At 40.6% G+C, this 12,583-nt stretch overlaps 1 protein-coding gene across 1 annotated transcript in view; it reads left to right on the top strand.

The window, feature by feature from the left end:
• LOC107283313 (macrophage mannose receptor 1) overlaps positions 1 to 12,583 on the top strand; it is a gene marked incomplete at its 5' end in the record, with an annotated part of 74,138 nt that overhangs the window by 40,688 nt on the left and 20,867 nt on the right. Inside the window, 5 exons of the mRNA XM_029283185.1 lie at positions 1,008 to 1,110; positions 4,853 to 4,855; positions 5,805 to 6,034; positions 7,804 to 7,969; positions 8,213 to 8,365. Of these exons, the coding sequence (XP_029139018.1) occupies positions 1,008 to 1,110; positions 4,853 to 4,855; positions 5,805 to 6,034; positions 7,804 to 7,969; positions 8,213 to 8,365 (655 nt within the window). The remainder of the gene's footprint in view (positions 1 to 1,007; positions 1,111 to 4,852; positions 4,856 to 5,804; positions 6,035 to 7,803; positions 7,970 to 8,212; positions 8,366 to 12,583) is intronic.

Below are 12,583 nucleotides of genomic sequence, written 5' to 3' on the forward strand. Positions count from 1 at the left end.
ACAGCCGTGGGCACCTAGGAGACTTCAGGTGGGCAATCTGGTCTGGGCAAGGAACTATGGTCCTGGACATCTCTGGGTCAGTGCTGTTGTCTGCAAAGATTTCAGGGCTACTCTCATACAAAGTGGCCTTGGCGTCATATTGACCAACTGCACTGGCAGTTGTCCAACAACATTTCTGGTCCTGACTCTGCTCTGGGGGGGGGAGGATGACCATCATCTGCATTCTGGGTTACAGTTTCCCAGTTCTAGCAGGGTCTCACAAGCTGCTGAGACTGCTGCTGAGGCTGTTCGGGGGTCATACCCAGGTTCAGCAAGTGCTCCAAACAGGAATTCTCTGAAAGGGGGGTCATCCCGCACCTCAATTATTGCTCCGAACAGGGAGTCAGAAGAGAGGGGGGTTGCCATGGAGACGGCTCCTGACTCTGGCACCTCAGCCACATACACGGGGACTGGGATGACTGGGGCACATCTGCAAGGCAGGCCACTTCCGATGCTGGTCACAGGCTCGAGGGACAATTTTCCCAAGAGGAGTCCATTGTGGACTTGGAGAATTCCACTCCACCATTGGGCTTGGGGATTTCCACCCCTCCGGTGAAACCTGGCTGGGATTCAGAGGATCCAGCCAGTCAGCTGTGGAGTGGGCCACCTGAAATTCTGGGGCATCAAAGTCCTGGTCTATCAAGCTCACCAGACGGGCCGGTAGGCCAGGCACCACCTATTGGGCCCCGCCCACCCAATGGGCCACACCCCACCCGGCACTCGACGATGCACAAGTAGGTTTTGGGTTGCAGTTTGGGCACTCAGTCTCTAAAAGGTTTGCCATCACTACTATAGGACACAATGACAAATGGCAGCTAGTCATATGGTGATCATCTTATGTAGTTACCAGAAACAGAAAAACACTTTTTTTTTCTTTTGAGATTATAAAGGAAGGATTCCAGAAAGACTGTTCCAATCATGATACCAGTGATTGTATTTGGCTTTCTTGCTATGCCTAAATATTGTAGGGTGACTGCGTTTTTATGATGAGAAAACCTGAAAGGCTTGCAGGATATTGGAGAGTTGGATCCTGTTCTTCTCAGAGGAGCTACATCTGCCAAAAAAATACTGGTAAGTTTATAGAAGTCTTGGATAATAATTCAATTTCAGAAAATAGGAACATTTAATTTATAGAATCCAATCTGGATTGGACACTGGGACCAGAGGTTTAGTCTTCCAAGCTGTTGGACTGGAGTTTATCCTCAGGGTACTTCTCTCTACTAGAATTTGTGCTTTAGGCTGCTGTCTGCATCATATTTATGTGGTATGTGGTTGGGTGTGGCTTCCTATTGATTGATTAGTGTGTTGATGGACAGCTATTGGCTGTTGTTTCCTTGTGCTGCCACATCCTCAGTTCCAAAGTACTTCTCTCCCCCATTCAGTTTCACATCGCTGGGGGGCCCTGAAAAGGGCAAAAAGTCACCCCGAAGAGGCGACCAGCAAGGATCGCTGGATCGCAGGAGAGTAGCAACTCTCCTGTTAGAGGAGGCGATCCCTCCAAACCGGCAGACGAAAGGACCAGCCATAGAAATATGGCTCGTCCCTAGGCTGCTAACAGCTGAAGTCACACTTACCATCTAGCAACTTTAAAGCAGCGTGGGAAGAATTGGGTGAGAACTACCTCTTTTACATCCTAATTACTTAATTACCTGCATAAGCTTCTAAAGTACTTTCCCCCTTGTGGAGAGGGAAAGGGGATTTTAGCCCTCCCTCCAGAAACAACGGCAATTGAATACACAGGGGAGCTTTTTTTTTTTTTTTTTTTTAAACATTGAAAAAATAAATGGATCCCAACTGGAACTTTATTTCCTAAAGCTTGTGGATTAAAAGATTTTTAATTATCTACTTTTTACTTTTAATTTTTATTCAAAAGTCTGGATTTTTCCTCTTAAAATAGAAGAATCCCCCCCCAAAAAAAGGATTATAATAACTTTGAGATTTAAAGGAATTCCTTAAACAGTGGGGTGACATCTTGTGGCTAAACCTGAAATTGCAATTTATTATTCTTAAAGAAAATAGACCTGGCTGACAGTTTAGAAAACAAGATAAGATTTATCTGGTAACCTTGAACACCATCTATGAGAGTTTTAGCTCTGTTTCTTATTTACTGGGGGGGGAAGCTGTGAAAGTTTTCAACTCAACTCATCACTATGGAAGTCTAGGAACAGACTTTTCCTGTAGAAGAAATGCAAAAACAAATTTTTGCTATGTTGAAAATAACTTACCAAACTTATCAAAGTCTTCTTAAAGCTGGCGATGAAATAAGAGCTTTCGGGGGGAAACCAGAAAGCATCTTAGATATGCAAACTCAAACTTTGACTATAACTAAAAACCTATTTATATAGAATACAACGGAAAAAAATCGAACAATTAAATATTACCACAGAAGACCTAACTGCCCAACAAGTACAGACAATAGAAAATTCAGAAAAAAATCTGACAACTTGGATGGAGAAAAAAACCTGCTATATAAATCAGAAGGAATTTGAAGATCAAGAAGAGAAACATATGGAAGAAAAGATAAATAATTCAGGACAACTACGTCAAGAGGAGAAAATAAAGAGACAATCTGGTAATCCTGCCAGACCCCTCAGCCTTCCAAAAATGGCGACTGGATGGTCATCTCAATATGACATAATATATACAATAATACAAAAAATCTTTGAGGATCCTGAAGCAAGAACATGGAAGATGATTTGGCAGAGAAAAAAAAACAGAATAAGATTGAAGAAGAATGGAGTGTGGGCATATTTAGGAGGTTTAAAATAAAATATACTTAACTAGACAAGACCCATATTTTGAATATGAGATATTGTTATGATGTGAAGATATATATATATAAAGAAAAACCTAGATGAACAAACACGTCTGAGGCAAATAAGACTGCAATAAGTCAAATATGCTAACCAAGAAAGTCCATAGTGAAGGAATGTATACAAATTGTAAACTTAAATCACAGTACCATCAACCTCAGGATGTATTTAAATAAAGTAAACTAATAAACATAATCGTGATACCAAATATCTGAAGCCCAGTACAAAGGCTTTTAGTAGCATTGAATCAGTTATTTGGCCAAAAGGCCAAAACTATGTCCACAAAAGCTCCCTCCTGCTGTTATATTAGAGATTTAATGAAACAATCAAGAGATTTAAAGAAGTCATTAGATTAGATTAGATTAAAATTTCTTTATATATATATATATATATATATATATATATATATATATATATATATATATATATATATATTATTGATTTTTTAATATAAACATCTTGATATTTGGTAAACAGCGTGTTGTCTGGGTTTATATTTAGAAAGTAATCACTATCGGTTAATTTCTATATTCCAAAATCCACATATAACTGCTTGATTTTCTGTTCTTCCAATAATATTCTCTTTGCAACCTAAATTAATACAATTTTATTAATTTGATAGATAACAATTAAATATAAAGATTTTTCTAAAATTTCTACTAATAATAATCTCATCAATATCATGCTTCTTTTCTATCTGGTCATCTTGGGTGCCTCATCACAAATCCTGTTTACAATTCTTATTTAAATTTACTTTCCCTACAAGGATCAAAATATTTCTACTGGTTAAAATTTTCCCAGAATTAATTATCTTGAAGTATTTAAATCTATTTTCATATCTTAAAAATACGTAAGAAAAAGACATAAAAGAAAGACATAGAAAAAGAAAAGACGTGAGAGAGAAAAAGAAAAAAAGAAAAAAAAGAAAAAAAAGAAAATAATATACTACTTAAAATACGTATCCCTTTTGAATTAGTATACACTTATTTCCAAATTCTTTGTTCTTTTTACCCATAATTAAACCTATGTTTAATCTTTAACTGTTCCATTTAATAAATCCAATCATCTAATCTTTTAACTCTATTCAAAACATTTTCCCATTTTTAGTTATCCATTGGAATTTTCTTAAAATCAATTACATTTAAATATCTAAAACATTTCCTTTATGTTAATCATCCCACACATTTTTATAGTTCTCATATTGAAAAAGAAAAGAAAAAAGATACTGTCTTACTTAGAGAGTTCATCCCTCTTAAACTAAAATCTTTCAGTTTCTTCAACCATATTCAAAAAGTGTTTAATTTTTAAATATTCCCTCTGATACACTCCATCATCTAATTCCTCAATTCTCATTTTAGCCCTCTTCTTTTGCCAAGCATCTCTCCCAATCAGTATATTCCATTGCATCAAAGAGTCTTTCCATAATCTTGTAAATGTTATTGTGGATATAGTAGACAAATCAAACATCATGTCTTTGTAAAAAGATTTTGCCCCTTCATATTCACTGAAGATTTTTCTCATCATCCCTTGCTTTCCCATTTCTTCTGGTACTCCCAACGACTCAGCAATCCATTTTGTCAAATCTTTTTCATATTCCTCAAATTTACTTTGTGATCTTAAGGTTATCTTTTCAATGTTCAATTATTCTTGTAAGTCCTTCTCCACTTCACTAGCTTATGTTCAGTTGTCTCTTTTTTTGTTTTCTGATCATTTGATTGTTGTGATGTTAAATTGAGAATGCATTCATTTAAATTTTCAAATTCATTTCTAATTTCCTCATGGTTTGAAGTTAATATCATTTGCATTTGTTGTAACAGAGCAAACATTTCCTCCTGGTAAGTATTTATTTTTTTTCTTGGTATGTTCTTTCTGCAGATCTCTGATGCTCCATAATGACCAAAAGTCCTTTCTCTGCCAATCACTTTAAAGTCTCAATTTAAAAAATATTTATAATCCAGGAAGGTCAATTTTTTCTAAGTTTTATAGTTCTCACTTTGTAGATAGTCCGGCTGTTCTTTGTTTAATTGACACCTTGAAGGTCAAGACAACAGGCTTCTCTTTCTGGGCTGTATATTTAGGGCAGTATTTTCATCCACCACTAGATGTCAGCATTAGTCCATCTTTCAAATTTTTTTCTCCGCTTCCTTTAGAGGAGGGTGGAACAAAGACATCCCTCCCTCACTTTCGGAGGATTTTAACTTCTGTTTTTTTTCTTTTTTTCTCAGGAAATCAGACAGGTAGAAAAGAGAAAATCAACATTCTTACCCAGTTCAGTCATGCTGTTTACAATCACGCTTGGTTTAGTGCTTTTTGCATCGGCTGCATGTGGCTTGGGCTAGATTCATGAATGACGCTAGCCTTTCTTCTGTCAGTTTTTGGAGAGCTTTCCCCAGATGTCCAGATCAACTGCCATCTCCCCAGGATCGACGGGGCTTCCCTCCTTCCTTGCCACCTCTCCGGGGTGGCTTTGGGCCCATTTAGGGTCCCCAAACAGAGAGAAATCAGCCGTAGAGATCGGATTGTCTCAATCCCTTGGCTGGTGCACTACCTGCGCAGAACCGGAAGCCTAGATTAGAGATTTAATGAAACAATTAAGAGTTTTAAATATTAGATTAGATTAGATTAGATTAAAAGTTCTTATAGCCTGAATATTTAAATATATTTTTACTGGTATTCAACGGATGGCCTGAGTTCATGACTTCACATATTTGAGCTAACTAAAGATATACATTTAATATTATATCTCAAGAAGGTCTCCTTAAAGCGGCTTACTGTACCTATTTGTTTAATGTGCTCTTGATTTTTTTTTTTTGCATGAAATGTTGTCATGGTGTGGAACTGGGAGGATATTTTAAGAAAGGAGAGAAATTAAATATTAAGGGTTTTCAGAAACAAATAAAAGCAGAACTGAGGGTAGTCTTGACTGATTTATATATATATATAAAAAAATAGGTCCATTGCCTTATTCTGAACCAACAATTCCAGCATCTCACTTTATCAGTTATGGAAATAGCAGCTATTCTATGGTTAGTCCCAAGATGACCTGGGAAGAAGCAAGGAAGAAATGTGAATCTGAAAATTCAAAACTTGCCAGCATTGTAGACCCCTATGCAGAATCATTCATATGGCTGCAGGTGCTCAAATATAAGGAGCCTGTATGGATTGGACTAAGCAGCAAAGAGGTAAGAACAAAATCTATATATTCACAATTGTATACTTGAAAAAATTGTCACATAGATAAGAAACTCAAGAACAGGATTTTGGGAGACTAGAAAGTGGAATGACTACAGGTGTCTCTGTTTAGCAACTATATTTGGGATTGGTAACTGAATTGTTAAACAAAGAGATCACTAAGTGAAACTGCAACTGTGGTTGTGATCTTAAGGTCATAAATGCAAAAATTGCATTTACTCCTTATCATTGTTATAAATGAGGCACCTGACATGATATATATATGTGACAATGTTCTGCGTGGACTTTGAAGACCAAATGCTTTCATAGATTTGATTTATTTCTGTAAAAGATTTATATTGTTCCCATTTAAGTAACTGAGTGGCTTTTCTCACAGTTAAGGAAGAGGACATGGAGTCCAGTTGGCAATGAAAAAGGGGTACAGGTAGTTTTCATGTAACAAGCACTCATTCAATGGCCACTTGAAGTTATGATAGTTATGGATGGTCTTCAAATTGCAATACTCCTGGGGTCACATGATCAAAATTCAGGTTTTTGGCAGCCTGACCACTTTCAGAGTGGCAGAAAGCGCTCCAGCTCCCCCTACCTCTTTAACTCCCCCCTGCCCTTTTGGCATGGACTCCATCCCTGCCCATGCCTACCCTGCCATCCCTCACTGTCCTGAGCCAACCCTCCCTGATTTTTTCATTCCATGGCTGACAAGGCACATCTGGCTGAAACAGCTCCTGGCCTTCTGCAAGGTTGTTGTGGAGAGGTGGTGGGGTAGGTGATGGGGCAGTGGTGGAGTGGGAAGTAGCCAGAATTGCAGAGGGGAGAGAAACTGTGTGGGGAGTTGAAGCAAAGGTGTGTGTGGCAGAGTAGGGGAAAATGTGAGGTTGTTGCCTAAAAATGGTGCAGCCATTGCCTAATGATCACCATCAATCAGAATAGAGTTGGAAGGGACCTTGGAGGTCTTCTAGTTCAACCCCCTGTTCAAGCAGGAGACCCTCTACCATTTCAGATAGGTGGCTATCCAGTCTCTTCTTAAAAACCTCCAGTGATGAAGCACCCACAATGTCTGAAGACAAGCTGTTCCACTGGTTAATTGTGCTCACTGTTAGGAAGTTTCTCCTTAATTCCAGGTTGCTTCTCTCCTTGCTTAGTTTCCATCTATTATTTCTTGTCTTGCTTTCTGGTGCCTTGGAAAATAAGTTGATCCCCCCTCTTTATGGCAGTCTCTCAAATACTGGAATACTGCTATCATGTCTCCCCTAGTCCTTCTTTTCTCCAGACTAGCCAAACCCAAATCCTGCAATCATTCTTCATATGTTTTAGTCTTTAGGCCTTTAATTATCTTAGTTGCTCTTCTTTGCACTTTTTCCAAAGTCTCAACATCTTTTTTGTAATGTACTGACCAAAATTGGATGCAGTATTCCAGGTGTCATCTTACTAAGACAGTACTAAAGCTGTACTAATAATTCACATAATTTTGATTCTATGCCTCTGTTTATACAACCAAGGATTTTATTAGCTTTTTTGGGTGCTACCGCACACTGCTGGCTAATTACACAATCAGGACTCATTCCACAACCAAGACTGACAGGACTACTGTTGCTAAATGTGTGTCACACCATGTTTCACTAAATGAGTGTTTTCCTTAGCAATGTAAATTCTTGTCACAGTTAGAGATATTAAGTGAGGATTATCGATACTGAAATTAAATAAATAAAATGTTTTCTTGCACTTCTTATAATTATTCTCTTATGCATTTTGGTTTTAGAGTAATGGTGTGTACAAGTGGGTAAGTAACTGGAGGCTGGTGTACACTAACTGGGCTGCTGAAGAGCCAATGCATAAAACAGCCTGTGTCTACCTAGACATTAATGGTTATTGGAAAACAGGAAATTGCAGTGAAAAATACTTCTCTGTTTGCGAAAGATACAATGGTAAGTAAATTAATATGTCTATTTTAATAGAATTTGTGTACTGCACTAATTTTCAGTTAGTACATAAAGTGGCTTATATCAACAAAGGTTATTTTTTTTAAAAAACATGAAATTTATTTTATATCTTGCTGTATTTTTTCATTATACTGTGTATTATTACTATTATTAATAATTTTGTTAGTGGCTAGTTGCTAAAACATATGTATTTCCTTTAATAAAAAAACCTTATTTGTTTTATAACAGGTGTGGTGCCAACTGAGATTCCACAATTGCCAGGAAAATGCCCAACCTCCAAGAACAGCCATATATCTTGGATTCCTTTTAGAAGACATTGTTATAAATTTTATGATATAATGAGATTTTGGCCAGAAGCATCCCTGAAGTGTAATCAGATAGGTTAGTATCATTTTGAGCTACATAACAAAAACAGTAATTTTCCATGTTTACAGAAATCTTGCTGGTGTCTACATTTACAATTATTTTGAATACAGAAATCTTCAGCCAGCAACCCCAAGTTTTATCGTATTTATTATTTATTTATTTATTATTTACATTTGTATCCCGCCCTTCTCCTTGCGGACTCAGGGCGGCTGACAATTGAATAAAATACTAACATGTTATACCTAATTAAAATTTAATTAAAATGAAATATTTAAGTATGTCGAATTAAAAGTAATTAAAACCCCTTTAAGATCCCTTAGGCCAGTCCCGCTAGCTGGAACAACCACGTCTTGAGGGCGCGGTGGAAGGAAGGGAGATCAGGGATCACCCTGATCTCTGGGGGCAGTTCGTTCCAGAGGGTGGGAGCTCCCACAGAGAAGGCCCTCCCCCTTGGGGTCGCCAGCCAGCACTGTCTGGCTGACGGCACCCTGAGGAGACCCACTCTGTGAGAGCGTACAGGTCAGTGGGGGGTAATCTGTGGCAGGAGGCGGTCTCGAAGGTAACCAGGTCCGATGCCATGGAGCGCTTTAAAGATAATAGTCAACACCTTGAAGCGCACCCGGAAGGCTACCGGCAGCCAATGCAGCTCGCGCAAAAGCGGCGTAACATGGGAGCGACGAGTCCCTCCCAATACCGCCCGCGCAGCCGCATTTTGAACTAGCTGGAGCCTCCGGGTGCTCCTCAAGGGAAGCCCCATGTAGAGAGCATTGCAGTAGTCCAGGCGGGAAGTCACAAGGGCGTGAGTGACCGTGCGTAAAGCGTCCCGGTCCAGAAACGGCCGCAACTGGCGGATCAGGCGAACCTGATAAAACGCTCCCCTGGTCACGGCCGACAACTGGTCATCCAATGTCAACCGCGAATCCAGGAGAACACCCAAGTTGCGGACCCGATCTGAGGGGGCCAAAGTTTCGCCCCCTATAGTCAGCGATGGGGTCAGCTGACTATGCCGAGGCACTGGTAGCCACAGCCACTCGGTCTTGGACGAGTTGAGTCTGAGTCTGTTCCTCCCCATCCAGACCCTCACGGCCTCCAGGCACCGGGCCATCACGTCAAGGGCATCTTTGGGGTGGCCCGGGGTGGATATGTACAGCTGAGTGTCATCAGCGTACTGATGGAAATCCACCCCGAAGCCACGAATGATCTCCCCCAGCGGCTTCACATAAATATTGAACAGAAGTGGAGAGAGGACCGACCCCTGTGGGACCCCACGTTAGGGGTCTTGGGGTCGACCTCTGTCCCCCTGCCAATACAGACTGCGTACGGTCGGTGAGGAAGGAGGAGAACCACCGCATCACGGTACCCCCCACTCCCAACCCACCCAACCGCCGCAGCATGATACCGTGGTCCACAGTATCAAAAGCCGCCGAGAGGTCCAAAAGAACTAGGACAGAGGAATAACCCCTGTCCCGGGCCCTCCAGAGATCATTAACCAACGTGACCAATGCCGTTTCCATGCTATAACCCGGCCTGAAGCCCGACTGGAGAGGGTCCAGATAGACTGTTTCCTCCAGGTGCCGAGGAAACTGCTGTGCAACCACACTCTCGACAACCTTCGCCACAAAGCGAAGGTTGGAGACTGGACGATAGTTGGCCAATACATCTGGGTTCAGGGAAGGCTTCTTAAGGAGGGGCCTCACCACCGCCTCTTTAAGGGCCGTGGGAAAGGCACCCTCCCCTAAAGAAGCGTTTATAATTCCCTGAAGCCAGGCTCGTGTACCCTCCCGAGCCGCCAGTACCAGCCAGGAGGGACACGGATCCAGCAAACATGTGGTTGCATTCAGTCTCCCCAGGACCCTGTCCACGTCATCGGGAGTCACAGAGTCAAACTCCTCCCAAATAACAGTCTCAAGACCTGCTCCCGTCACCTCCCCCGGGGCCNACGCCTCCGGATATGGCCCAAGCTCCGTCAGGAACCTCTCCGGGTCCATCAGGAGCCTGGGACGGAACCATCTAAGTGGTTCCGTCTCCCTGCGGCGAGGGGAAGCGGTCCGGAAGTCCATCCTCAGGAGTGCATGATCTGACCATGACAAGGGCTCTATGACTATCTCCCCCGTTTCCAGATCATTCTGCCACTGGCCAGAGACAAAAATCAGATCCAGTGTGTGACCTCCTATGTGAGTGGGTGCATGAACTAATTGGGTCAAGTCCATGGTCGTCATGGAGGCCAGGAACTCCTGAGCCACCGCCGACGTTTCGCCCGCCGATGGCAGATTGAGATATCATATTCTACCCTACAAAGCTCTTGAAAAAGCAGAATGAGGATGTAGAAAGATGCCATATATAATGAGAATAATATAAAGAGAAATAAATATCTTTCTGTTTTATACATCCACTGAAAATAATTACTAAAAGAAATGTTTCCACTGAGCAAAACCTTCTGGTGGGATGGAAAATGACCTAGTTCACTGAAAAGAAATGTTGAAGGAAAATTCATAATAATAATAACAACAACAACAACAACAATAACAATCATCATCATCATCATCATCATCATCAACACCTGGGAAATTCCAGTCATTAGATACACAGCTGGAATAGTGGACTGGACTCAAGCAGAACTAAAAGCAATGGATAGTAAGACCAGAAAAATAATGACAATGAATCATGCCCTTCATCCACACAGTGACAATGACAGACTCTACCTAACAAGGCAAATAGGTGGGCATGGAATGCTGCAAGTACATCAGATGGTTGAAGAAGAAAAAATGGCTTTGGAAGAATATCTGAAGGACAGTGATGATATTCTTCCAAAGCCATTTTTTCTTCTGAAAATTAGTATATCAGGAAGGCTTACTGACTACTGGAGAGACCAAACTGGCCTACAAGAAAGACCAAATGAAGAATAGAATAGAGGCATGGGAAGACAAAGCACTACATGGCCAGTACATTAAAAAAATAGCTGGGAAAGCAGATAATAACAAGACCTGGCAATGGCTAAGAGTAGGAAAATTGAAGAAAGAGACCGAGGGACTAATTCTGGCTGCACAAGACCAAGCCTTAAGGACAAATGCATATAAAGTCAAAATTGAGACGACAGCAACAGATAGTAAGTGCTGCCTATGCAAAGAAACTGAAGAAACAGTGGACCACCTGGTAAGCTGCTGCAAGAAGATCGCACAGACTGACTACAAGCAGCGCCATGACAAAGTAGCAACAATGGTGCATTGGAAGATCTGCCAGAAATATCATTTGCTGTAAGCAAGAACTGGTGGGATCATAAAATAGAGAAAATCATAGAAAATTTAAAAAATTAAAGTGCTCTGGGACTTCAAAATTCAAACAGACAACCACCTGCAACATAACACCCCCGGACTTAACAATTGTCGATAAGAAAGACAAAAAAGTCTGGATAGTGGACGTGGCAGTGCCTGGAGACAGCAAAATAGTCGAGAAAGAACTGGAGAAGATAACAAAATACAAAAACCTACAAATAGAAATAGAAAGACTGTGGCAAAAGCAAGCAAGGGTAGTACCAATAGTAATAGGCGCCTTGGGTGCAGTCCCAAAACAACTGGAACACCACTGGCATTGACAAATTCGCCATTAGTCAATTGCAAAAGGCAGCCTTACTAGGAACTGCTTCCATCCTGCGACGATATCTGTAATACCATCAAACATCCACATCTGCCTATCCCAAGTCCTTGGTAAGGACTCGATAGTTAGACAAAATGCCAAATCCAGTCTGAACATCTGGCTGCCTGTGCAATAATAATAATAATAATAATAATAATAATAATAATAATAATAATAATAATAATAATAATAATAATAATAATAATAATAATAATAATAATAATAATAATAAACTTGGAAGGGACCTTGGAGGTCATCTAGTCCAACCCCCTGCTCAGGCAGGAAACCCTATACCATTTCAGACAAATGGCTGTCCGGTCTTCATCAGGGTCCATCCAGTCCAAGACAGGAATAAACAACATGGCGACTGCTTTAGAAAGAAGGTTGTAGTTTATTGAAGAGGATAAAAAAAAGAGAGCCAGACAGAAACATGGCTCTGGAAGAAAAGAGTGAGCACATATAGTAGGGACTGGGTTTTAAACTTTCTGGGGCTCTTGAAGTTGTTTCCTGCTCCTGTTTGAGGCTTTGTATTTCCTGTGTCATGTACTTTGACCTGAGTCTGAGTGTGCCTTTCTGGCATTCTGGTGGTGGTGGGTTAAT

Source organism: Protobothrops mucrosquamatus, unplaced genomic scaffold (assembly GCF_001527695.2).
Source record: "Protobothrops mucrosquamatus isolate PMUCROS unplaced genomic scaffold, P.Mucros_1.0 scaffold33, whole genome shotgun sequence".
Taxonomy (NCBI): domain Eukaryota; kingdom Metazoa; phylum Chordata; class Lepidosauria; order Squamata; family Viperidae; genus Protobothrops; species Protobothrops mucrosquamatus.